We start from the raw sequence: 25,990 nt of genomic DNA on the forward strand, positions 1-25,990 counted from the left end.
AAACAGTAATTTGTTAAAGGTTAGACAAAGGAAGGTGTAAAACAATTTTACTAATTTGATTGCAGATAAAAAGCCCATATTAATCAGACGAAAAAAATGTATAAATAGATGGACAAAGGAGATATCAAGCTATGATATGCTAAAACTCATTTTCTGTACTAACAAAAGGTTAGCCTCATAATCTTCTATCCACTTTCGTTTCCCAAAAATTCAGAACATTGCCCTACCACTTATAACCTTATAAACTATTAAAATAAATATTTGATTTTAAGCTTAAAACTACCTTCAAAAGTAAAACCCAACTAGCAAGCGGAAGTCTGAATTATTTCTCGAAATCGCTTCGAACATTGCGCTGCGGCACTCGACATGATTTGGCTTTTTTCATTAGTGTCGGCTTTGCCAATGAATCGCAGGACGTGGAAATATCGTTGGAAAATCGCTGGAAAATGCGAGAAACGCAGCTGCTGCCAACTCGACGGGCTCATCAAAAGATTGAAAGGCAGTGCGGCGCGTCGGCAAGGAAGTAGAAGGAAATATTCAAATGCCTAAACTAAATTGCATATTTATGCGAGTCGTGCGAGAGGCACTGCCAGCCACTGAAAATACTGATACTAAGGATAAAAAAAAATATGAAAAAAAATATAAGAGGAACTGCTGGCATAAATTATGTAACATTTCACGTATTTTCCTTTTTTATTATACTCAGTTTTTCCTCTCTCTCTCTCTTTCTCTCTCTCTTTTTTTTGACAAGCCATGGCAGTTTTTCCGCGAGTCGCGACAATTGCTATCAAAAAAAAAAAACAAAAAAAGGAAAACGTCAGCTGAAAATTTTTGTTGTTTGCCCGCTGTGACTGTCAATATTTGTTTTCACTTATGTGTGTGTCTCTGCCGACTTTTGGGACGTATTTTTGGTAACAAATTTTATTTTTGATTGACATATCGAATTTAGTTTGAATTCAGTCCAGGCCTGCCCCCTCCAAACATGGCGCATTTCTTGTCAGATCAATTAACTCAAGCTTCCTGCAAATCCGAAAAAAAACAGCGCCGCCAACCACATTCCCACACGCCCAGACTTCGTGATCTGTGAATCCTGGCCAGTTAAGGCCAAACTGAAACTGAAACCAAAATAAAAAGGAATCGCAAAGTTAGGAAATGGCAAGAAGAAGGATACCCCCAGCCAGCTCAGCTTGTTCAATTATGCAAGAACGAAACGTGCCTGGAAGTTGGTTAAAAGACACACCAAGTTACAGCAAAAGGCAGTTACAGTGAACAATATTATATTTATTGAAGGATAGGCTTACGTGATCTGGAATTGGTGATGAACAAGCCATAGGTTTTAATTATTAAGTAGAAAGCTTAAAGGTGTATGCCTTGAAGTTATGTCAGAAAAAGCTTGATCTTTCTTCTAGAGACTTTAAGAGAGAGAATCTTTCTAGCTGCAACCCATTTCGTGTCTTCACTGTACCTCTACCATAGCCTGCCTTGTTGAATTTTGAATAAGACTCAACGCAGGGGCCCTGAGATCCTTGCTTGGCTTTGGGGGAGCAAGTGGCAGGCCCGCTTGAGGGCTAATTGAACGCCATTTGGTTGGACAGTAATTGATGTATGAGTCAGCCATGGATATGCCATGGTCAGGCATCTCGGGGGATACCTTCCAGTGGGGGGCGTGGCTTTTTCAAATGTCAACCTTCCGAAGAAAAGAGAAGTTAGAGGTCCTTGGACTGCTCTTGTTTCCATTTGGAAATGTTTTGGGTTTCGCACTGACTGTTCGACTGACAATGCATTTTTGTGTCTTGTTGTTGAAACTTAAAACGGTGGTCCATTAGGAAATTGCAGAAGAGTGGGGGGTGGCAGATTGGAAAATGAATGAAAGCTAAAAGAAAACTGATATGGTAAGGGGCAGTCAAGAGGTCAGCCAAGGAGCAATGGACCAAAGGCTGTCCTAGACGTTCGTTTACCTGTGTTGTCTGTATTGACCTGAAAGTAAAGGACAGACGTCGAGTTGAAATCACCATGTTTCTTCTTTTTTTCTCGCTGTGTACCATCAGCTACGCCCACTGTCAACGCCGCCTCCCTTGGGAGGGAGAGTGAGAGCAAGAGCGAGAGGGAGTAGGGTCAGAGTGTAAATAAACCCGTTGTTCCGCAGTGCACTTTGTCACAAGTGTACAACAACAACAACAACAACAACACCAACAAGAACAACGAACATATATCAAGGAAAACGAAGGAAAACTCTTCTTTATTTACTTTACTGCTTTTTTTTCCTCTGCTTTCACCTTCGCCGTCGATTTTGTCCAACACTTTTCCTGGCTGACCAAATGTTTGCTTTCACTTTCCATGGCTATTTTGGTAGCACTTTTATTGCCCCCCATTGAGGGAAAATATATATTCATGTGAGGAAATGCAAAAAAAAAGAGCCATAAACTTACTTTTGGTTAGGAAAACTAAGTAATTAAAAGGAAAATATTTAAGTCTATGGTAATACAGAGGCCTGAAATGAACTTCTCTTCCCTTTTAGCTAGGTTTTTGTCTAACCTTCTAAGGAATAACTAACATTTCCTCTCTTTACCCAACTTTTTGTTCAATTTAATTTATACAAATCAAGTTAAATTTCCTTTAATTTCCCACACTCATTATCACCAAATCATAGCAAATGCAATTGCTTTCTCGGTTTGCTTTCCCTTCGAAACCCAAAACGTTTCATTTAATTTTAATTGCCGAAGTGGAAGGAACTCGAAGACAATTGAAACTCTTTGAGGTTTGGAGGCCAGACAACGATGCCTTCAATTTGCCGCAAATGAGCTGCGAACAGAACATTCGCTTTTCGCTTTTGTTTGGCCAAGTAATTAGAGCCTGATTTTCCAACATGGCTTTTAGAGGGCTAACAAAGAATGTTCTTTTACCAAGGAATGATTTGATTTAAAGATCACTTCGAGGTTTAAAACGAAAATCTTTCCCTAAACTAACTCATTCTAAATTATTATTTAAATCAGCTCTTAGCTAGTTCTTAATTAGTCTTAATTAGCTTATGTCTTAATGACCCTTCAAAGGCAAAAGGCTGTTTTCCTGCCTTTCCTTCTGCTTCTTGATGAACTGCTTATGACATCCTAATGGCTGGGCATTCTGACAGCTTAACAGAAAATTCAACTACTAAAAACTTAAATTAAATTAACAAAAATTGATTTTATTCTTTGGACTTTCATCTAATCCTAAAGCACAATTGAAACCAGCAATCCAAAGCCTAACTGCCTAGCCAATAGAAACATACAAATCCCCTTTGTTAATAAATAATGAAAACCAGAAAATTGGTTTAAACCAAAAATTAAAAGCAATAAACTAACTCTCATTTTATTTCCCCTCCAAATTAAAAGCGAATTTAGAAAATCAATAAAGTTTCTGGTGGGCAGAATAAATAATGTAGATTTGCAATGGGATTATCTTTGGTTAACCAAAATCACAAAAATAAAACCACATCACATTTCCATTTTTAGAGATAAACAAAAATAAACAAAATCAAAAATATTTTCCCTAAAAACTCACATTCCTTTAAAGAAAACAAAACATTTAACTTTTTATACATTTTATTGTTGGCAATCCAGAAAATCCAGAAAATTGAGAAAATTAATAACGCATCAGGTGCGTTGTATATAATAAACATTTTTCCGATTCGCTGGCATCCTATTGTTTTCCGCAGCCTGTCAGGCCAATTGCCTGCAAAATGGCAGAGTTAGCTGCGAAATCCCTTTAAAATTTGCATAAATTGGAGGCAGCTGAAATCGGTTTAAGGCCTTCAGGATTGTCCTGTCTGCTGGCCCGAGTCCTGATTCAATCCGACAATCAGTCCGTAGGATTCAGTCAGCCGGTCGGCAGTATCCTTCACTTCCACTTGGCTAGACTCGATTCGGTCCCCGTTTCAATACGATTCCATCCCAAAAGGATATCCGCTTTTGTGGATCTCTCCTGGTCTGCATAACTTATTCCTGGTTTTTTATTCTGGGTTTTACTTTAGCCCACGTGATTGCCAAAAAAAAAGAAAACGTCGTGAGTTGTCGTCAGTCTGTCATCAGTCGCAGTCATGCATGTACTTTTTGCTAATTAAATTTAAACATTAGCTGAGGTCCTGCCTGAGATTGAATATACATATATATTCCACCCACACAATGACTTATTTTGGCAGGAAATTGAAAAATTCTTTATTGTTCGTTGTCACAGGTAAACAGCGTGGAAATCCAAAAAAGCCAGAATCTGGCCAAGCGAACGCTATTAAATGCATCATTGACCAACAGGCGAGCTAAAATATTTATTTTCCCAGGAAAAGAAAAGCGGGCCAAAAAAAAAAGAAAGGAAAACTGGATGAGGTCCTGGACAAATCCCAAAAAGTCAAGCGGTGCTCATGTTTTACGCCACATTTGCCGGTATACAAAAAAAAAAAGTTGTCAACACACAAAAAAAACACCCACACACACACAGTCAAGGGCCAGACACAAACACCTTTATACACACACACAAACACACTGATACATCGCACAGGAAGCAGCAAGGAAACTTTACTTATAATAGAATTTTCTGGCATGACCATACCCTCAATGACGTCAGGGCCATGGAGATTTTGGCAACACTTTAAAAAGTAAGTTTTGGTTTTGAGTTTGATAATAAATAAGTTAGTAAGTTTAGATAACAAAATGTTTTTTGGAAGACTTAAAAATAATATTAAATATTTTTTAGAATATATTTTAAAATCCTTAAAAATAAATACATTTTTTACATTAATTAATAATGATAAATTATCTAAACTCGAATGCCAACTCATTATCTACTTTAAAATCATTAAAAAACTTAAAATCAATATTCCTCTCCTTTAAAAGCTCTTAAAAATATTTAAAATAATTAAATAAAATATCAAACATCTTATATATTTATAATAATTATTAAAAAAACATATATCCTTTGTAAATAATTTTTATAAATATTTTTTAAGAGTATTTAAGTCTTCTTCCTTCATAAAACAAACTCTTTAAACTCAAGCAGAGCCCCGTTCAGTGGCTTCTGATGCTTTGCCTTTCACTGGTAGCCACAAATTGCCTTTTTCGCACGTTGATTGATTTTGGAACTTTTCCTTTGGGTAGGTAGAACTCCTTGAATCAGCACCATACCCCCCCAGCGCCCCCTCCAAAACCCATCCAAACATTCACACATTCGCTGGAGGTCTTTGCTTTCACGGGACAAAAGTGGTAATAAAACGGCTGCACTTTGGCGTCCATCGCAATTGTTCAACTTTGGTTTTTTTTTTGTTGCCATGGCTGACCTCCATCGATCCTGGGCCATAGTTGTGGAACACATAATTATTTATTTACGAGTCTGTTCATTCATTGATGAACACAAACGCTGTTTATATTGCTCTTTTGCCCTTCGGCCCGTTGCAAAAATGTTAGGGTTCATGCCGGTTCAGCTCACCTGAAATGCGGCCTTTCTTTCGCTTAGTTTTCTCGGCTTTTTATTGTTGCCAAGTGTAAAAATAGTCAATGACGTTGCTAAAGTTGGAGAATAGCAACGGTAGCATTCAGAATAGCCGCTTTGTAAGCTAAAATTGTATTTATAAAACTAATTTTATGGCGGAAAAATCTACTTAAAGTAAAATGAACAGCTTAAAAGATTGCCTAAGGGATAGCACTTTAATTTCCTGTAACTTTAAACTATTTAAATGTTAAATGATAATCCGCTATCTAAGCTGTAAACTTTCCAGCCGGAAATCACTAAGCAAAATTGAATATTTATTCAATGGACTAAATCACTTTACTATCCTTCAGGTGAAAACAATCTCCCCTAGTCTTAATAGCGGAACAGCAAGGGGCCTAAATATAGAACCTAATGCATAATGCACATCATTTTGCAAACATTAATACGTCAGGAGAACCTCGAAGGACCCTCGGCTGCGGCATGTTCCTGCAGTCCCAGACATATCCATTATTGAGCGCGCAATGGCAACAGCCTGTGGGTGCGTTATACACAATGCTATTATAATTATAGTCGTATGGATTAAGGCAGCCAGCCGGCTTCTGAACGACCTTCTCCTCAGCCATCACCAACAGGAGCTAGTCGAGGATTAACGTCGGGTCGGTTTGGGTTATGCAGAGGAGGATATGTGAAGGGAAACCAGCACCTGTCCAACTTGTCATAAAGGGGGAGCCGCAAAATATGAACGAAGATTGTAGGGTGCTAGGTGTTAGGACTAGACTTTATCCTGTATTTATATGAAAGATAAAATAAAACACATTTTTGGTAATATTAAAAAGCATTTGAATGCAGCTAAAATTGGTCTAAATAGCAATATTAACATGCATTCTAAAATGTTCTTTGCAATGATAAACTTTAAACATGGAAAATAGTTCCTCTAATGAAACCAAAACCACATTCCCTTGTTTATCACTAAGTACCATGTAGAATAATAATAATTTGCAGGCAGCACTGCAGTTGAATGTTAGTGGAAAATGGAAAAACGCTCTGAGAAGGAAGCGATTTACATAAGTTATTATGGTAAACCACACAAGTGGGTCGGCTCACGTAAGGAATGTGTCCGAAAGATGTACGAATGTAAATGGAAAATGTCAGAAATTGTATTTCACAAACAGGCCAGCAGACTTTTCTTGGGTATATATCCCGGTATATATCAAACAAAAACTAACACTGAAGGATGTGAAAAGTAGTGACGAATGCACCTTTAACATTGAAAAGATTTCATATCCAATTAGGTAAATAAAAAAGTGTAAAGAAAGCTAGTTTGTGGTTACATTTTTTGTTTTTTTTTTAAAATAACTTTCGTCACTACTCAAATTACAATTTTCTTCGATCATAAACTTAACCATTTCGTAAACCGCGAACCATCTACTACATATCTGATACATAGACAATGACATTCGAAATAGCAAAGTCAAAATTATTGATAGTTGAAAATGCAAACAATACATGGGCCACCCTGTATTACCTCACACTTCGTCACTATGAGTACTGCCGTCCATTGTGATATACGATATATATTCAAGAGTGTAAGAATGTATATATACCCCCTTTTGGTAAGCAGCATAATCAGCACTAATGGATACGCTGAAGTATTTTCATGAAGGCCAAAGCTGCACTTTAGTTGCGGAAAAGCTAAGTCAAGTCAGGGGCCCAACTATCAGGTGCACAGGTTCTTTCTTTCTTGCTGAAAAATTGTGTTAAACGTGCGAAAAACAAGTTATTTGCCATTACGCAGCTGGAAAAAAAAAGGAAAATTCTTCTACCCTTAATTTTCCTTTTCCCTACTTTTTATCTTAAACTTGTTGTGGGCTTTTCTTGGTCTTGTTTTGGGCATTTCCCCACTTAGATATAATGAGAAAGTCTTTTGGGCGGAAAACCCTTTTTTTTTTTTTTGCTTTGGCAGAAAAGGTAAACAAAGCCGCAGTTGGCTTAATTGAACATTTTCCTCTCATGTTACGCAGTGAAAAATTGTGTAAGGATTTTCCAAAACATTTCAAGTTCAAGTTATAGCCAAGAAATTTTGGTTTGCTAATGAAGCCAAGGTGGATTGTAGAGGATAAGCTCAAATGGCCTGAACTTTGACCTTTATTAGCGACAGGTCGGAAATGTTATATTTGTCCCCCAGAATGCGGACAATTTCATCTGTTAACGAGAACCAACAAATTGCCAACTTGCTCGCCTCGAACGTGTGGCCATTAAAATCACGAATTCCACAGCCATTTGGCGGGGCAATTAAATATTCTTGGGTCCGTACTCCGGACCCTGGCTTGAAGGAGGGATTAGGCCATAAAAGTGTTGCATTTAAGGACCCATAAATCATGATCTCGCAATGCTGTCGTCAACGTTCAACAAAACAAAAGCCTAATTTCCGCGTACTTATTAAATATTTCACATAAAAAAAAGGGTTTTCCCCGAAAAGGTATCCTCGTACACAGTGCGAGAAAGCCTTTAAGCCAAGACCTAAAACGAAATTCTTTAAGGGGACATTAAGAATTTAGTATGGCCTAAAAGAAGTTAACAACAATGGAATGCCCTAACTATATAGTGAGTAAAGGACAAGAGTTCTCAAAAAGTTAATAAAAATCTAAAATTGAATCCGTCATCGAGACGTGTCTAAAACCAGTAAATAAAAGTACACACATGGCAAACCTTTTTGCCAAAAGCTCTTAGGGATGAGCTCACAGGATCACCATCGCATATACATAATAACCTCCGGAGCATTGGGGAACAATCCAACAACCGCTGGAGCTTGCTAAACCGTTTATAACCGATTTCAGGTAGGGAATCCTGGCCAACCAGGACGTGCAGGCATCCGTGACACAGTGAACAGCAGCCCCCGCCGGCTGACTGGGCCCTGAGCCAGGGGCCAAGTGGTTTTGGGCCCACTACGTGGCATTATAAAGGCAACAGCCACGGCCACTTGCGCACGTCGCAGTCAGCTGAGCAGGGAAGAGAGCCCAAGCCAAAAGCAAAATTGGCAATGGTAGTTGGGCTCGATGGCTGGTTGGGCTTATAAAAAATTAAAATGTTTACGCTACATTAAATGCAAAGAAGGCATTGCCAGCGAATTATGATTTTGTGAGTGCCGAAGCGGAAAAACACACACACACAAACACACATCTCGCACCTTATGGCTCCTTTGGGAGTGAGTGCCAACCACGTTGCGTATGAGCAACGTGTGCGAACTACACGTCGTTGGAGCAACTTCCGTCATAGCCGGAACTTATGAAGTAATGACTGCTAACTACACGGCGTATGAGCAACTTTAGCAATTTGCACACCAACCCCGAAATGCAAATGTCTTTATTTGATGCGCACAATTTTATACTTCCACAACATTTCCATAACGAACGGCCGACGACTTTCCGCCATTTTCACACGCATCGACAGCTGAAAGCGTCCAGGTGGATGAATACTTGGAATTATAGACACCGTACCCTCATTCTTCAGATAGTAAACCTTCGGCTTAATGGGGCACTTAAAGTAGCTGCCATTGACCACCAGGTGATTGTAGACCTCGCCAAACATTTTGAACAACAGTGGGTTATTAAGAAACTCACAGCCCTTAATGTTTTCCATCTTGTAGAAAACCCTCTGGGTTTTAATCACTTTCACATTGATATCGATGGTGAAAGCAGATGCCAACTTAACCACTCGAAAAGTATAGAGCAACTTTGAGTTGGGCACCTTGCGGAAATACTCCACATAATCATGGTCGCAGCTTGTTTCCAGGGACTCTAGGATGAACTCAATGTTGCCCTTATGGAAAATCATTGGCTGTGAAGTGAATTCAAGTACTTAGTTTATGTTTTTAAGGTTATTTACTCCTCTATACCTCATCTTTAGCTGCTACAGCAAGTATGCAAAACAGCCAACAGGGAAACAGACAACAAGCGCGGAAAGCCATTAAGCCAAAACTGACCAAATGGTTTTATTTTTCTCTTTCGCAAATCAAATGATGGGCTATTAATTGACCTTAAATACAGTCATTGATGAGAGATTACCTGATACAGTAATTAAGACAGTAAAGTTGAACAAAAAACTAAAAGGAAATTAATGCTTTTGGCAGTTAAAAACGCAGAGATATGCCTCACTTACTAACACCTGAAATTCCAAAAAGCAAATAAACAATTTAAATACATTAAAAATTTTGCATTTCTTTATTTGATATGACGAATCTTATATTTCCACAACATTTCCATAACATAAGGATGCGAACTTTCTGCCACTTTAACCCTCATTGAAACCTGAAAGTGACCAGGCGGATGAATACGGGGAACGACTGTCTTCGCAGCCTCATATTTCAAATAGTAAACCTTCGGCTGTATGGGACACTTGAAGAAACTTCCATTGACCACCAAATGCTTGTAACTTTCACCGAATAACTTGAAGAGCAAAGGATTGTTGAGAAAATCACAGCCCTTTATGTTTTCTGCCTTATAGAAAATGGTTTTCGATTTTACCATTTTGATGATGACATCAATCGTAAAGACAGAGACTTGCTTTACCACCCGAAAGGTATAAAGATAGCTCGAATTGGGAACCTTATAAAAGTAATCCACATATTCGTGATCGCAATCAGTTGCCAGGGATTCAAAAATAATATTTATGTTTCCCTTTCGAAAAACAACTGGCTGGGGAAAAAGTAAATATTTAATTAAAAATTACTTTTTAATATGGAAATGGTAAAAACCTCTTCTTTTGCCACTGCAAAGAGTAAGCAGAACAGCCAGAAAGTATAAAAAGAACAGCCACTGAACGCCATGAAGCCACAACTGACCAAATGGTTACATTTTTTCAACCACAATTCGACTGATGAGCTATTAATTGACCACAAACCCAATCATTCAGGTGGAAAATTACTTAATAGCATTTACTCAAAAACATTTATACATTTTACAGGCTTGAAATTTAAGGAAATTAAACGTTAACTTTTTGGACTGTAAAGCAAAGGCATTAAGTAAGTAAATTTATGAAAGAGTTTGCCTGACAGTTTAAACATCATATGAACTTCTCTCTTTGTCATTTCAATTAGCAAACTGAATGGCATTTAAGACACTGTTTAAATAGTCCACTAAACCCAAATCACTTTATTTAATACGAACAATTCTATATTTCCACAACATTTCCATCACAAATGGCTGTCGACTTTCTGCCATTTTAATCCTTGTCGTTAGCTGAAAGCGTCCAGGTGGATGAATGCCGGGAAACAATGACACTGTGCCCTCGTTTTTAAGGTAATACACTTTCGGCTTGATGGGACACTTGAAGTAGCTGCCATTGACCACCAGCTGCTGGTAGATTTTGTCAAAGGCCTTGAAAAGTAGAGGATTGTTAAGGAAGTCGCAGCCCTGAATGTTTTCCATCTTATAAAATATTCTCTGTGTTTTCAGCACTTTAACTATGATATCAATGGTGAAAGCAGGTGCTAATTTAACCACTCGAAAAGTGTATAACAACTTTGAGTTGGGCACCTTATGAAAATACTCCACATAATCGTGATCGCAATTTGTTTCCAGGGAATCTAGGATAAACTCTATGTTGCCCTTATGGAAGACCATAGGCTGTGAGATAAAATTTATTATAAATTTTATTTAAAATAAATAGTTTAGTTAGCTTAAAACTTCAATTACCTTCTCTTTAGCTGTTGCAGGCAAAATAATAAACAGCCAGAGGTAAAAAAGAGAACCATCACTGAAAGCCATGGAATCACAAATGACTTTATGACTTCATTTCCAAAACCAAAACTCAACCGATGAGCTTTTAATTGACTAAACGTTTTATCATTTACAAACATTTACTTTAAAAATAACTTATTATGTCATTAAATAACTCAAATATAAACAAATAACTCTTCATTTTATACGCACAATGGTATACTTTAAAACCATTTCCATAACGAAGGGCTTTCTACTTTCTGGTGTTTTCAAATGCATTGTCAGCTGAAATCTTCCAGGTAGATTGACTCTTGGAATCATGTACATAACACCCATGGCTTTTAGAAAGTAAATCTTCGGCTTGATGGGGCACTTAAGGTAACTGCCATTTACCACCAGATTCTTGTAGGCTTCGCCAAACAATTTGTATATCCAGGGATTGTTAAGAAACTCGCAGCCCTTAAGGTTCTCCACTTTGTACATGATTCTCAGGGATTTTAGCGCTTTAATCACAATATTAATAGTAAAGGCAGAAGTCAACTTAACCACTCGGTAAGTGTAAAGAACCTTGGAGTCTGGCACCTTTTCAAAGTACTCCACAAACTCATGATCACTTCTTGTCTCTATGGAATCAAGGATGAACTCTGTATTGCCTTTTCTAACAACATTTAGCTGTGGGAATTTCTTTAGCAATGTAATTTAAATTTAGCTAGTATATAAAAACATTGCATACCTCTCGTTTTGCTAGGGCAGACAGTATGCAAAACAGGCAAAGAGAGATAACCAGACCACTGCTGTAAGCCATTTAGCCAGTACTGGCTAAATGTTTTCATTTTCCCGACCACCTTTCGACTGATGAGCTATTAATTGACCACAAACCCAATCATTCATGTGGAAGATTACTTAATAAAGGAATCGGAAAAATACATGATGACACAGTGATTTAGATTTCAGGTTAAATGTCTGTTTATGAAGTTTTAGAATAATTTAAAGGAGAGAAAAAGGTCAAAATTTAGGATCATAATGAAACAGACACTTTTTATATTAGAAGTCAAGCCAAGAATATTTATCTTCTTTATAGAAAATTGACACTAATTAACAAACTTTACTTAATACGAACAACATTATAAATCCACAGCATCTCCATCACAAAGGGAGCACGACTCTCATGCATCCTTACTCTCATGGTGATTTGATATCTTCCAGGTGGATGAAAACTAGGCAACATGGCCACAGATCCCTCGTTCCTTAGATAATACACACCCGGCTTAATCGGACAGCTAAAGAAAGTCCCATTCACGATTAGCCTTTTGTAAACAGATCCAAAAACTCGATTCATCAGAGGATTCATTAGGAATTCACAGCCATCTAGGTTATTCACCCTGTACATCACTCTCTTGGTTTTCAGGACTCTTACAGCTATATCGATGGTAAATCTGGAAGCCAGCTTAACCACTCGGAAGGTGTAGATATCCACTGTATTCGGAACTTTACGAAAATAATCCACAAAATTGTTATCACAAGTGGTAACTAGGGATTCCATGATGAAATTAGAACCTCCACGCCTGAAAACCGGTGGCTGCTGTGGGTTATGCAAGTAAGTTAAATACTTTTGGTTATTATATCATATAACTACCTCCTGATTGGCTGCAGAAACCAATGCCACCATCCACAGGATGGCCCACAAACATCCATCAAAGTGGAAAACCATTTTTAGACTAAGCAAACAAAAAGCATTTTCCACCATAGTTTGATCTTCAGCCCATTAATGGTTTAATAATTGTGACATTTAAAAGCTGAATTAATGGGGAACGTGTTTGATATTAGTTCCGAAATGGAAAATTTATTTGTTGGTATATTTAAATTCCAATAACTTATATACGCAAAACTCGATATTTCCAGAAAATTTGCAAAACTACAGGTCCGTCCTTTAATTCCTTGATTCGTACAGTCAAACTGAACTTGCCAGGTGGATGAAACATAGGCACATCAAGTTCCCTCACATCGTTTCTCAGGTAATATACACCAGGCTGAATTGGACACTTGAAGATACTGGAATTGCCCACAAACTGATCATAAATCGCCGAATACAATTTGGACATCAATCGATTGTTGAGGAAACTACAAATTGCTATGTTTTTCACATTATATATGGTCCTATTGGTTTCCATATTGCTAATGCGACTCTCCAAGAACACACTTTTCACCACTTTCGTTGAGTTAATCATTAGCAAATGCGTATCTTCAGGAGCTATTCCGAAATATTCCACATATGTTTTGTTGTAGGATAGTTCAATGCCTAAATACACGGCCTTTGCTTTGTGTTCCTTGAAAAAAATGTTTAATTTTCACTTTTTAAAGGTTTCCAATATAGCACCCACCTTTTCTTTTGCATTCATTCCGAATGGAATCAGGCAAAGACCCACAAAAAATATAGTAGCTATGCTCTGGTCAATCATTGAAATAAAACTAAATTAACTTAGTTTTTGGGGGAACGCAGTTTGACAAAAATAAATGTTTAAAAACCCATAACAATTAGCGCAATCATTTCATTAAAGCACTGAGTATGTAAAATAGCGATATGGTTTTTCGCTTTTTGTTTTAACGGATTAAATCAAACAAAAGCTAAATCAAATTATTCGCAACCACTCCTTTTGCGGTGAATCCACTTTCGGATTTTTGTAATTTTCGTGGCACTGAATTGGCACTCAAACAGAATGGCAAGAGCTGCGGATATTGATTGGTTTTAGGGGTTCTCCTTTTTAGACAGGTTCTCATGTGAGATACTCGATTTTTTTTTGGTAAAACAATTGCATGAAGGGGGAACTACACAGGTTAAAAAAGTGACAGCGCTGCCAGTGATTGTGTTATTCATGAAACTAGAACTGTTTTTCTTTCAATTTTTAAAATTGAATTTACCATTTTATGACATATATATACTCCTGAAAGTAATTAAAAATCTTTATTCCTAGCATTCCCCTGTTAATTATTCGACCTTTTCAAGTATTCCCCTGTCCCCTGTTTAAGTGTCAACCGCTTGTCCTTTTTTTCTTGAACTTCGATTAGTGCAATGAGCTTAAACCTTCACGTAAATAATTCACAAGACAGGACATCCACGTTATCCCCATCCAATCGAGTAGGGAAAATCGATTAATCGATCGCCAGTTAAGCATGGAGAAAATCATTTTGCCAATTGCAGTTGGTGAGTGTAATTAGGAATCTATTTTTGGCTGGCATAGTAACTCCTGCAATGGCCAATGGGGCGTATGCGCAATGTCAAAGTAATGGACAAAAATTCACTTACCTTTCGCCGTCATCGTTGAATGAGAAATCGCCCAATAGTAGATCCCGAAAGCGATATCTTGGTTGTATAAGGCGCGACATGTTGCTGTTGTTGTTGTTGTTGTTGTTGTTGCCGTTGATGTTGCTGCTGTTGCTGTTGATGTTGCTGCTGTTGCTGTTGCTGTTGCTAGTGTTGTTCGTGTTGCTATTGCTGTGGCTGTTACTGATGTTTGTGGTCGTTATAGTCGGCACTCTCAACTCGGTGATGGTCTTGGTCACTGCCTCGCCAGCACCGTCACTTAAATGAATATCACTAAAGTCCGTCACATTAATTAAACACTCATCGGCAGCTGCGTAACCCCGCCGTCCCAGCTGCTGCTGCTGCTGCTGCTGCTCCTTATCCTTGCCCTGATCCTGGAGATTCCGTCGTCCTGCGACGAACTCATCGTCACGCGGCGCACTTGTGCCCGTCAGCAGATAGCCGCCAGTGGCCCGATTGGGCCGCGGCGAACGTAGGCGCGTCCACAGATTGGCGAGTGTCCTTCTGGTCGAACAATGCCCCCTTTACCTTTGCCCTACCGTCCTTGGTCCACCACTTCAGGCTCGTTGAGGACCCTCCGCGCGAGTCCGGCTCTGACGGTTCTTTAATTAAACCAATGGCACCCGAGAATTTATTAGCATTACAACAGTCGCGCGACAGGTGCGTGCAGGTGTATCGATCTCAGTTTGGACATGACACTGGAAATATGCACAGAAAATGGAAATACATGAAAATCAATAAAGGAAAGTACAATACAAGTGCCTTTACTTGAATATTATATCTATTTATATTCGTGTCAGAGGTATATTAAAAGGTTTAAAGCAATCTATAAAAGTGCTTAAATTGGGAGGCTAAAAGCTCAAAGGAAAATTAATTCATATTTTTCAAAGCATACTTTTAGGCACACTAAACTATTTCACTGTATCTTATCCTTTTAAAGTAATTTGTACCAACACCTTAAACCAACAACAATTTGATTACCAAGCCATCCAAAATAATCGAAAAGAAACCCTTCTTCATTACTACTTAAAAATAGCAAGTAATTTCTATTGCACATTTGCGATTTGACCGCATTGATTTGCCATTTTGAAAACCTTTCCAGCTTGGCCCATAAATCCCAGCTGTCAGCAATCCAATTCACGTCAAAGGGCAACAAATTCAATTCAAACAACACGCGCAAACAAGCGCCAAGGACGAACAAACAAACAAACAGATAAGCAAACAGACAGTTAGACACATGAGTGAGAAAGGTACAAAGCTAGCCCATAGCTAAACTCTACTATATAGTAGTATATAGTCTATATATATATATATAGATAGAGAGATGCTGAATGCTTCAGAAAGCCGAATCAAATCATGCCTCAGACGGACAAAACATACACACATACACACAGGACGCAGATTGGCGGCACTTGAAGGTACTTGAAGTGCCCCACTTGTTGTTGTCTGTTTGTGAAAAATGTACGCAATTATTGCCGCCAGGATGAAAATGAAGTGCGTGGGGAGTGGGGGGGGCGGACAATCAGGGGCCAGGTGTCCTTTGCTTTACGGAAAAGCTCTAAATAAATTTCCCGCCCGTTTGTTTCGCACATTAATTAGATTTGGTCTCTCTCTCTTTCTCTGTTCTCTGTATTCTTCTCTCTTCACAATTTGGCATATTTATGCGACTGGCAAATATTTCACTCAAAGTGTTTTTTAATTAGTTACAGCAAATTAGCGCTCTGGCGAAATTAACAAATTTGTATACAGCATCTGTCGTTGGTTGTGCAGTTGCCCCACCTCCTCATCGCTCTCCGGCTTGCTGGCAAATTAATTTTCCAATTAGATTTATAGTTTTCTGTCGGCATTAAAGTTTTAGTCTGCACAGGCGTAAATTAATGGAACACTAGACATCTTCAGGAGAGATTCGTTTTGGCCTTATTCTACTCTTTTTCCTACTAAGCAAATATTATAACGAAATTATGCTGTGTTCTGTGTCTATTAATCAATAAATGATTTGATTTTCAAGGCTTTGTGTACATAAAAACAACTTTTAAATTAATAAAATAAATATGCATAAAAAAAATATTTAATGAACTTATTGTGGATACGCATGGCATGAAATAATCTAACAAATATTCACATTTTTTCATAAAAAATTAAGATACTAAGCTAATAGACTTTTCATTAACAAATAGTTATAAAAAATTAATAACCGTTTTATATATGAAAAGGAAAATCAGAATTTCCACCACATTAAGCTTTGATTCAGCCTTTAGCAGCTATCAATGCTATATTTTAATCCTCAAACTAGTTTAAATTAATAGAATTCTCTGCTAAAACAACATTTTAACAAACTAAACACACATGTTTTTAAATAACTAACAGCAGAAAATAATCTAATCTAATATTGATTTCCTCCCATTTGGCTCGTTAGTTTCGCAATTTGTTTCTGGTGGTAAATGGAGCTGCTTCCTGCGCCGTAACGAAACCCATTTAATTTCTAATCATTATTTATGAAATGCCACCACATTAAGCGAGGCCTTCCCATTGTTATATGTCCATGCCAAGATATGCCATAATGTCTTAATTATCTTTTTGCCGGCACACAAAACGATTTGCTAGCCTACGCATAGATGGATATATACTATGCTAGTATATTTCTATATATATTTTTTGGTTTTTTGTGATTTATAGACTGCTCTTATAGGCCCCCAAAAAACCAGTGAGAGGATCTCTGAGCGGACAGATAACAAATTATTGTTTTCCATGCACACAGGAAGGGGCTGGCGGACGTTTTCCATTATTTTCCAAAAAAGAAAAGCTACACTTTGCGTGCGCTAGAAGGGGTTGGGGTTTGGGGTTAGAGGTTCTCGCTGAAGCCCTATTTTATATCGGTCTGTGTGGGTGTATTCATCAACAATAATTGCCCAGACCTGTGCTACTAAGCCTTTCGGTCTCGCGTGTCCCGTTCAGTTGGCCCCAACCTTTCCTTTTATGCACTTGCAAAAATAGTTTGTGTATACTTTTTGTTTAAATAAATGTTTAAAAAAATTAAACTACATTAATACTAATAAGCTACTTTATTTCTATAAATCTTGTTAAAAAGGAACATTGGATTTAGTAATTGGAAACCTATCAGAATTAGAGTTAAAGAGCGGCTAGTTTGTGATCTGTAAGTTTTAAGAAATCAAAAAGAAATCTCGAAAATTCCTAATAAGTTTCTTTTAAATATATTTTCCTAAGGTGTACTTTCAGCTTTCTCATCAACAACACTGCGCGGGGTGGGAAGGCTTTTCTTGCCGTCTTTGTTTTTCTAAGTCTTTATTATTCTTTGGCCTATACAATGTCCCGCAAGAAGTCGTCACCAGTTGTCTTTGTAGTTGTTGTTGGTGTTCTTCTTTTATTGTTGTTGTAACTTTTAACTGTTGTTGTTGCTGCTGCTGTTGCACAAGTATTAACTAAAGGACCCCGGAGCTGCTAAACAAGCCGCATCCAAGCGGTATGTCCGCACCCCCGTTTTTTCACATCCACTCGTTATTATTATTTTCGTTGGTTTATTTTTTTTTGTGACACTTGGAATATTTTATAACAAAAACTTGACCCGCTTTTCTCCGACGAAGGAAATCCGCATTTCCGCACACACCTGCTCATCATCAACCGCTGCTGACTTATTGTTTTTCTTTTACTTATTTTTTGTTTTTATTTTATCATCATTGTCACTCACATATATACTTTCCAGTTTGTAATTTTTTTTGTTTTCTTCATTTTCCCCATCGCCTTAATCCCGGTTTTTATTTTCCAACTTCTTTTCTCAGCTGCGCAGCATCGCTTAATTAAAATTAACATTTCATGAAGTGCTGGTTGAACGAAATAAAATACAAAAACCAAGTACAGCCAAAGAGGGTGCAAATGGTGCTTCTCCAAAAACCCCGAAATAAAATACAAAAAAGTTTGCTTAATCGTTTTATAAATATTTAAGGCTTATGACGGTCTGATCTGTCTAACGTTTTTCTTTCTTTCTTTTTTTTTTGGTTTTCGGTTGCCCTGAGCTGACTTTCAATTTAAAAGCGATTTCCCCGCTGTTTGTGTCACCTTTTGTGCCCCTAAAATTATCTCGGATAAGCTGTTAATTATATTTGTTGGTTTTAGGGACTCGCGGAGTAGGTTTACAGGTGAAATACTTATAAGGATATATTACTAAGCAACTAAAGGATTACTTTTATGATTTTAATATCCCTAAAATCGTATTTTTTAATGATATACTAATAACTGAATAGTGAAATAGAATTCATGATTTTTTTTGAAAATATCTTCCAACTTTACTTTCCTTGATATTTCATATGAAAAGTAGATCTGGGTCCTATGTTTGTGGTTAATAATTTAAAGAGGAATTTGCTCACTGAAAACCTTTAAATATTTTTAAATTTGTATATTTTATAAGCTAAAACTTCGACATTAAAGAAGCCTTTCATGTAGCATGCAACTTTAAAAATGTTTCAATTTCCTTCCCTTTTTTTTTAATAATTCCTAATTACATTTTAATGCATTACTCTTACGCTTAATTGCCTGCCTAACCATAAGCATTACTTACATTTTTAACAACCCTTTAATTACTTTTAGCATGAATTATAAAAGAGCCCTTAAAATTTTAATTGTCAGTCCAAAAGGCAGACATCAGGCAAAATAAACAGGACAATATATGAATGTTAACAACACGTGTGTATAAATTCCTGTTTTTTTTGTTTGTTTTTTTTTATATATTTTGGTGACATTCGTAATTGAATGCATTATTCAATGGCCGTCGAGGGAGTATTTTTTCGTACCTTTTTTATAGCACTTTAACACTTTGATGGCCAGCGGGTGCCAGAGGGCTTAAAGCAGTTGGGTTCTGGCGATGTAAATGTCTTGGCATATTTTATGAGGACAGTTGGTTGGTTCGCAACTTTTCCTCGCCCCCCTTTCGAAAAAGAAAAATCGTCACGGCCGTTAGTGCATTTACCATTACAACTGGTCAGAGCAACAAGAAACTTTTCTTTTTTGGATTCAACGATCAGATCACTTGAGGTGTGGGAATATAAAGTGTTGAAGATGATTTGTTCACAGGCTCACATGTTGGGATTAGTTGGCAAGCACACACACACGCACGTATGAACCACATGGGTAAACAAGTGGGAAAGTTTACGCGGAAAAAGTTTTTCCCGGCCGACCCACGACGAAAAAGGTGTGCACTTATGTGTTGGGAATGTGAGAATACGCCGAATCGTCAAGTCCCTAGACCCAAAAAAAACACTGAGGCGATAAGACAAATAAATAAAATCCAATTTCGAAGACCGTTAACCGTTATTCTTTCGACCGCTGAGCAACCGCACGCGCGCATCGCTAAATTTGAACTGAACCGGAGCGCCAAAACGAAAGCAAAAGCAAAGCCAAATGCAAAGCGGAAGAACGAAGGCAAAAGAACGAAAGGAAAACATGCGGCGTGGGCGAAGGCGGTGCTTATCAAAATCAGCTGTTCGCAAGCTGGCATTAAGCATAAGCTTTTACAAGTGAAAGCTCTGTTGACAGTCGGGGATGTGAAAATGGGGAAACCTTACAAAATAAAATGCTATCCCTAACCAAATTCATCTTACTATAGCTATATTCGAGCGGCAAAGGCTCTTCCACCCAAAGGAGTGCTTGCAGTGGTAAAAATTTTCAACGCCATGCTGAGCCTGGGTCATTTTCCGAGGCAGTGGAAGCAAGCCAGGATCATCATGATCCCTAAGCCAAACAAGCCTCCGACTCAAATTGATTCCTACCGTCCAATCAGTTTATTGTCTACACTATCGAAAGTGTTCGAGCGGTGTTTACTCAGTCGTCTTTTAGAACTACCTCAAGTAGAAGGCCATATACCCCAACATCAGTTTGGCTTTAGAAAATCTCATGGCTGTCCAGAACAAGTCCATCGCCTGGTCAATCACATCACCCATGGACTCGAGCACAAACTGCACACTGTAGGCGTCTTCCTGGATGTCAAACAAGCCTTTGATAAGGTGTGGCATGAGGGCCTCCTGTATAAAATCAAGGAACTTCTCCCTGCTCCCTACTTCGTCATCCTGAGGTCCTTTCTTGCCGATCGAACCTTTGTAGTAGCAGTAAGGGACGCAAGATCCAGCTTGGCTCACATCCACGCAGGAGTGCCGCAAGGAAGTGTGCTTGGTCCATTTCTTTACACCATGTACACAAGTGACATGCCAGTTCCGTCGCCCACTACAGACGCCCGTATGCTTTTGGCTACATATGGTGACGACACGGCGTTGCTTGCGTCCCACATATCTCAGCTGACGGCTTCGGCTGCAGTTCAGGACTGGCTGCGTGCGATGGAGCGCTGGACCAAGCAATGGAATATAGCCATAAACTGCAGCAAGTCGGCAAGCGTAACATTTACACTAAGGCTTACGATCGACATCGTCTTAAATTTTAACGGTGACATCATCCGGAACGCCACATCGCAGTGCTACTTGGGTGTACACCTAGACCAGCGGCTCATATGGAACACCCACATCACGGCAATCAGAGCTAAGTGCGACCGCAAGCTTAAGAAGCTCGATTGGCTCCTGAGCGCGAAAAGTCTCCAGCTTTCGACAAAGGTTCTGATAATAAATGCAATTCTCACGCCAACCTGGACGTATGCGATACAAGTTTGGGGCACCGCGTCTAAGCACCAGCTAAACAGGCTGAGGGTAGTTCAGGCACGAGCTGCTAGACGGGCTTCCGGGCTTCCGTGGTACGTAACCAACCAGGCCATCCAGAACGACTTACGGCTTGTTCCCGTGGGCGATCTCTTAAACCAACACAGCAGCCGATACTCGGACAGGCTAATAGGTCACCCAAATCCTCTGGCTAGCAGGCTTGCCGACCCGCAATCTACTAGAAGACTTAGTAGATTCCACCCCAGCGACTTGCCATCCCGCTTAATTTCTTAAACTTGTAATATTTTGTAAATAGTTTTATTTTAGTTTTGTAAATATTTGTACATATACTCTAGGTACACCCATAGTACCATAACTAATTTCCTGATAAACGCCCGGTTATGTTCAAATGCCTGAACGATTCCGGCGAAATAAAAATGTAAATATAAGTAAAAAAAAAAAAAAAAAAAACTATAGCTATAGTAAATCATTGCATACTTTTAGGAAACCGATTACAGTTAAACTTGCTTTTTATAATGTTCATTACAAAAATAATTAAATCATTTGCAACTTTAAAGTATTTATTGATAATATTTGGAAGTTGGCTTGTGCCGTTTGATCATAATCGTAATAATTATTTGACCACATAATGATAACAGCGCCATAGTTTTAAAATATTCGATTGCATTGCAATGCATCGACCCTATCGATAATCTAGATGCTCCGATTAATCCCGGTTCGCTCTATACTTCTACCTGTTGTTCCGCTATCTTTTCACTCTCTGTTTGGCAATTCTAACTTACTTGTTCGAGGCCTCCCCCTCTTCACAGCACCAATTCTTACGTCCCTATTGTCCATAAATAACCACTTTGTAAATAACAACAGCCTGGATAGTGATAACCAACCACAAATGGAAAATTTCCACAAAAATGTGTAGTACAACCAAATGTTTTTCCGCCTTGAATTAAGCAAGATTTTTCAGAGAAAATTGCGACTGCACTTGTACCTGACATTGAAAACCACAGTCAATGCTAGAACTCCCCTTTAAATGACTTTCAAACACGTTGCACACTCATATTCATATCCATTGCTAATAATAATCCAAGTTTCAGATCTAATTCCAAGCTAAGATCCATTCTTGTGAACTGCTGTTTCGTTTTTGAGTTAGCGATCTTCTTATCAGACCTCTCGAACCAAATCGATCAATTCGTGTGACCCACTGAGAGAAAATCTGCAAATGTGTGGGAATTTCTCATGGATTCACCCACACAGTCGAACAAATTCTTTCGCTCTTCTCTCTTGGAGGCTCGATTTGTATACGTGAACGGGAGAGCCGTAGGATCGTTATTAGTATTTGTTTTTTACAGGCACTCACAAACACCACTTAACTGTTCGGCGCTCTCTCGGTCTCACTTTCCAACAATCGGTGTTCTCATACCTTCGCTTGTGTTGGTGATTCCCCACTGACAACCAACACCATCAAACAATTAAATGCTCTCTGACTCTCTGTTTATGCTTGGAGCCGGTAAAGCTATCAGCTGGAGGAGATCAGCTGTTTGAGAGTCAAGTCCTAAAGGAATTCGTAATATTAGGATTATTTAATTCACTTGGACAAAAAGCCAAACTGTACTTTTCTGTAAAATATTTCTAGAAGCATTTCGTCACAAAGTTCCAAACAAGTTTTTCAGAGGCCCCAGTCAAGTCATAAACATATATGTATTTAGAGGCCTTGCACGAGGCCCCCTTTCACAACATCAACAACATGTTCCTCTCTACTGGTTAGAATTGTTTATTAATCTATTCACGTAGAATATACTATATATATGTATATATGAACACTCCCGATAAGGTAGTGCCCGTTCCCTGCCTTTATCGCTCCCGCAGATCGCACCGATTCAGCTGGGTATAAAAGGCAGCTAGCTCTAGCAGTCAGTATTCATTAAGCAACAAGTGAGCGAGCTACAAACAGCCAACAGCTGAGCAACTAACCAGTTTTATTAAAGTGTTAAACTAACTATATACAACTATTAAACTAACTATTAAACTAACTATATATCAAGATGCGTTTGGGACAGACCATACCTAACTTCAAGGCCGACACCACAAAGGGACCCATCAGCTTCCACGAATGGCAGGGCAATTCGTAAGTTCCATTTATACTAAGTTTATTATACGATTCTCATTCTGTTCTCCCTCTGATCCCCAGGTGGGTGGTGCTCTTCTCTCACCCCGCCGACTTTACTCCCGTTTGCACAACCGAACTGGGCAGGATTGCGGTGCACCAGCCGGAATTCGCCAAGAGGAACACCAAGTGCCTGGCACACTCCGTGGACGCACTCAACTCTCACGTTGACTGGGTAAACGACATCAAGAGCTACTGCCTGGACATTCCCGGGGACTTCCCCTACCCAATCATCGCCGATCCCACTCGGGACCTGGCCGTCAGTCTGGGCATGCTCGACGAGGAGCAGAAAAAGGACCCTGAGGTGGGCAAGACCATCCGAGCTTTGTTCATCATCAGCCCGGATCACAAGGTCCGTCTCTCCATGTTCTACCCCATGTCCACTGGTCGCAATGTTGAGTAAGTACCTCTTTAGAGATTGGCTAGTGATAATCCCAACTAATGATTTTATGATCTTTCAGTGAGATCTTGAGGACCATCGACTCTCTGCAGCTGACTGATCGTTTGAAGGTGGTGGCCACTCCTGCTAACTGGACTGTAAGTATTTCTGCTTACTAAATCCTATTGAATCCCTTAATTGATTGATCATTCATTATAGCCTGGCACCAAGGTTATGATCCTACCCACTGTCACCGATGAGGAGGCCCACAAACTGTTCCCCAAGGGATTCGACAAGGTCTCCATGCCATCTGGAGTGAACTACGTGCGCACCACTGAGAACTACTAGACACTTAAAACTATTTCTATTTTGAACTTTAATTCCCCATTTATGTTTGTGCCATAAATTAGTATATAACATTATATAATAAATATTATTTCCCCAAAAACAACGACCACAATTCATTCCTTATTAAGCAGTAGCAGCAGTTTAGCTCATCCGCGACTGACAGGAAATGTGATAGATTTTCTTTATTGCATGAAGCACACGAAAAAAACGCATTTTTTTAACAAATTATATGTTAATAATATAGATAAAAATCTTATTAAACACATTTTTTAATAATAACAATGCATTTAATAAACTAAAAAATTTAATAATCTAAAGACATGCTACCTAATAATAGAGATCATTATCATTATAGTCAGAAAATCGAAAACCAATTGGGGCTAATTTGTGAGGAAAATAATTCGTAATGTTTTGTAATTTTCTAATTGGGGAAATAACTTCTCATTATAAACTAAATTATAACGTATATTACATTTACATTTATATGTTTACCCTTTTTTTTTAATATATACAATTTCTTATATTAGTAGGCACATTGAATACTTGTAACTGAATAATTATTATTATGCAATGCACTTTTCAGTCATTTAGTTAATGGGTAGGCATGTAAAGATAATAAATTTTTTACGCAGATAAAAATTTGCATTAAACTTGTAATATACTTTTTAATTTACTTTACTTTGTACGAGGCATGAAAGCCCTTATCTTAATCTCTTGTTTTGAGACTCAACAATTATTGCGTTGACTTGCCTTCAGAATAAAATTCATAAAGCTCTCATAAAAACATTTTTTATTTTTTAGCATAGTGCAGTACTTTAAAGCATGATAATGATGTAAATATGTAAATGCAGATAAAACGAGTTGAAAAAAGATATACTTTAAGATAATAGTTTTCAGTGGTGCGCACGTAGTTCACTCCAGATCGCATGGACACCTTGTCGAATCCCTTGGGGAATGGCTTGTGGGCCTCTTCATCGGTGACAGTGGGCAGGATCATTACCTTGGTGCCAAGCTATAATGAAAGATCAATCAATTAAGGGATTCAATAGCATTTAGTAAGTAGAAGTACTTACAGTCCAATTAGCAGGAGTGGCCACCACCTTGATGGTCCTCAAGATCTCACTGTAAGATAACAGAATCATTAGAAGGAATTATCACTAGCTAGTCTCTAAGGAGGTACTTACTCGACATTGCGACCAGTGGACATGGGGTAAAACATGGAAAGACGGACCTTGTGATCCGGGCTGATAATAAACAAAGCTCTGATGGTCTTACCCACCTTAGGGTCCTTCTTTTACTTCTCGTCGAGCATGCCCAGACTGACGGCCAGGTCCCGAGTGGGGTCAGCGATGATCGGGTAGGGGAAGTCCCCGGGAATGTCCAGGCAGTAGCTCTTGATGTCGTTTACCCAGTCAACGTGAGAGTTGAGTGCGTCAACGGAGTGCGGGATGAGAGAAGAGCACCACCTACCTGGGGATCAGAGGGAGAATAGAATGAGAATCGTATGATAAACTTAGTATAAATGGAACTTACGAATTGCCCTGCCATTCGTGGAAGCTGATGGGTCCCTTGGTGGTGTCGGCCTTGAAGTTGGGTATGGTCAGTCCCAAACGTTGTTTATTTCCGGAACCAAATCACGCACCACATATGTACGAGGTGTGTTCAAAAAGTAAGGTGACTCTTCAAATTTCGCGAATTTCAAATTTTTCGATTATCGAAACCTTTTAGAAGTTATACGAGGTGTGTTCAAAAAGTAAGGTGACTTTTCAAATTTCAAATTTTTCAAATTTTTCGATTATCTTCAGTTTTGGGAACAAGAAAAAGTCACATGGGGCCAAATCCGGTGAATATGGTGGCTGAGGCATTATTGTGGTGTTGTTTTTGGCCAAAAAATCCAAATCCTTTGATCCATATTTTTCGATAGCAAAAAAT

The 25,990-nt window shown here is 38.5% G+C and overlaps 8 protein-coding genes and 1 pseudogene across 10 annotated transcripts in view; 1 reads left to right on the top strand and 8 right to left on the bottom strand.

Annotated features, from left to right (window-relative positions):
• LOC108106474 (potassium channel subfamily T member 2) overlaps window positions 1-14,832 on the bottom strand; it is a 93,737-nt gene extending 78,905 nt beyond the window's left edge. For all 3 annotated transcript variants that reach the window (XM_017213552.2, XM_017213549.2, XM_017213551.2), the window contains exon 1: window positions 14,479-14,832. In XM_017213552.2, the coding sequence (XP_017069041.1) occupies window positions 14,479-14,558 (80 nt within the window). In that variant the 5' untranslated portion in view covers window positions 14,559-14,832. The remainder of the gene's footprint in view (window positions 1-14,478) is intronic.
• Window positions 8,821-9,328, bottom strand: LOC108106479. Its single transcript, XM_017213557.1, has one exon. It carries the CDS (start codon window positions 9,289-9,291, stop codon window positions 8,821-8,823), a length of 471 nt encoding a protein of 156 aa, XP_017069046.1. The 5' UTR covers window positions 9,292-9,328.
• Window positions 9,678-10,172, bottom strand: LOC108106215 (the record flags this gene model as incomplete). Its single annotated transcript, XM_017213140.1, has 1 exon — window positions 9,678-10,172. A coding segment is annotated over one exon (495 nt), but the record flags the coding sequence as incomplete, so codon positions are not given.
• LOC108106478 lies at window positions 10,608-11,222 on the bottom strand. Its single transcript, XM_017213556.1, is given in 1 exon segment — window positions 10,608-11,222. A coding segment is annotated over 1 exon segment (615 nt).
• Window positions 11,244-11,979, bottom strand: LOC108106214. Its single transcript, XM_017213139.1, has 2 exons — window positions 11,908-11,979; window positions 11,244-11,846 (listed from the first exon to the last, which is right to left on the bottom strand). Exons 1-2 carry the CDS (start codon window positions 11,977-11,979, stop codon window positions 11,373-11,375), a joined length of 546 nt encoding a protein of 181 aa, XP_017068628.1. The 3' UTR covers window positions 11,244-11,372.
• LOC108106213 lies at window positions 12,280-12,885 on the bottom strand. The gene is made up of 2 exons (XM_017213137.1): window positions 12,811-12,885; window positions 12,280-12,756 (listed from the first exon to the last, which is right to left on the bottom strand). Exons 1-2 carry the CDS (start codon window positions 12,883-12,885, stop codon window positions 12,280-12,282), a joined length of 552 nt encoding a protein of 183 aa, XP_017068626.1.
• On the bottom strand, window positions 13,049-13,573 carry LOC108106212. Its single transcript, XM_017213136.2, has 2 exons — window positions 13,556-13,573; window positions 13,049-13,501 (listed from the first exon to the last, which is right to left on the bottom strand). The coding sequence occupies exons 1-2, from the start codon at window positions 13,571-13,573 to the stop codon at window positions 13,049-13,051; spliced, it is 471 nt and encodes a 156-aa protein (XP_017068625.2).
• Window positions 14,833-23,077: 8,245 nt separating the features above from the next.
• LOC108106743 (peroxiredoxin-6-like) lies at window positions 23,078-24,161 on the top strand. The gene is made up of 4 exons (XM_017213980.2): window positions 23,078-23,292; window positions 23,356-23,730; window positions 23,793-23,868; window positions 23,930-24,161. The coding sequence occupies exons 1-4, from the start codon at window positions 23,210-23,212 to the stop codon at window positions 24,056-24,058; spliced, it is 663 nt and encodes a 220-aa protein (XP_017069469.1). The 5' UTR covers window positions 23,078-23,209; the 3' UTR covers window positions 24,059-24,161.
• Window positions 24,162-24,831: 670 nt separating this feature from the next.
• LOC108106241 lies at window positions 24,832-25,692 on the bottom strand (annotated as a pseudogene).
• Between the last annotated feature and the right edge of the window lie 298 nt (window positions 25,693-25,990).

This window comes from Drosophila eugracilis, unplaced genomic scaffold (assembly GCF_018153835.1).
Source record: "Drosophila eugracilis isolate 14026-0451.02 unplaced genomic scaffold, ASM1815383v1 contig_1765, whole genome shotgun sequence".
Taxonomy (NCBI): domain Eukaryota; kingdom Metazoa; phylum Arthropoda; class Insecta; order Diptera; family Drosophilidae; genus Drosophila; species Drosophila eugracilis.

Coding starts and splice junctions, on each gene's coding strand:
- LOC108106479 (XM_017213557.1), bottom strand. CDS start 9,291: ATGATTTTCCATAAGGGCAACATTGAGTTCATCCTAGAGTCCCTGGAA.
- LOC108106214 (XM_017213139.1), bottom strand. CDS start 11,979: ATGGCTTACAGCAGTGGTCTGGTTATCTCTCTTTGCCTGTTTTGCATA. Junction 11,847..11,907: donor CTGCCCTAGCAAAACGAGAG/GTATGCAATGTT, acceptor AAATTCCCACAG/CTAAATGTTGTTAGAAAAGG.
- LOC108106213 (XM_017213137.1), bottom strand. CDS start 12,885: ATGGTTTTCCACTTTGATGGATGTTTGTGGGCCATCCTGTGGATGGTG. Junction 12,757..12,810: donor TTTCTGCAGCCAATCAGGAG/GTAGTTATATGA, acceptor CATAACCCACAG/CAGCCACCGGTTTTCAGGCG.
- LOC108106743 (XM_017213980.2), top strand. CDS start 23,210: ATGCGTTTGGGACAGACCATACCTAACTTCAAGGCCGACACCACAAAG. Junction 23,731..23,792: donor TCCACTGGTCGCAATGTTGA/GTAAGTACCTCT, acceptor ATGATCTTTCAG/TGAGATCTTGAGGACCATCG. Junction 23,869..23,929: donor CCACTCCTGCTAACTGGACT/GTAAGTATTTCT, acceptor CATTCATTATAG/CCTGGCACCAAGGTTATGAT.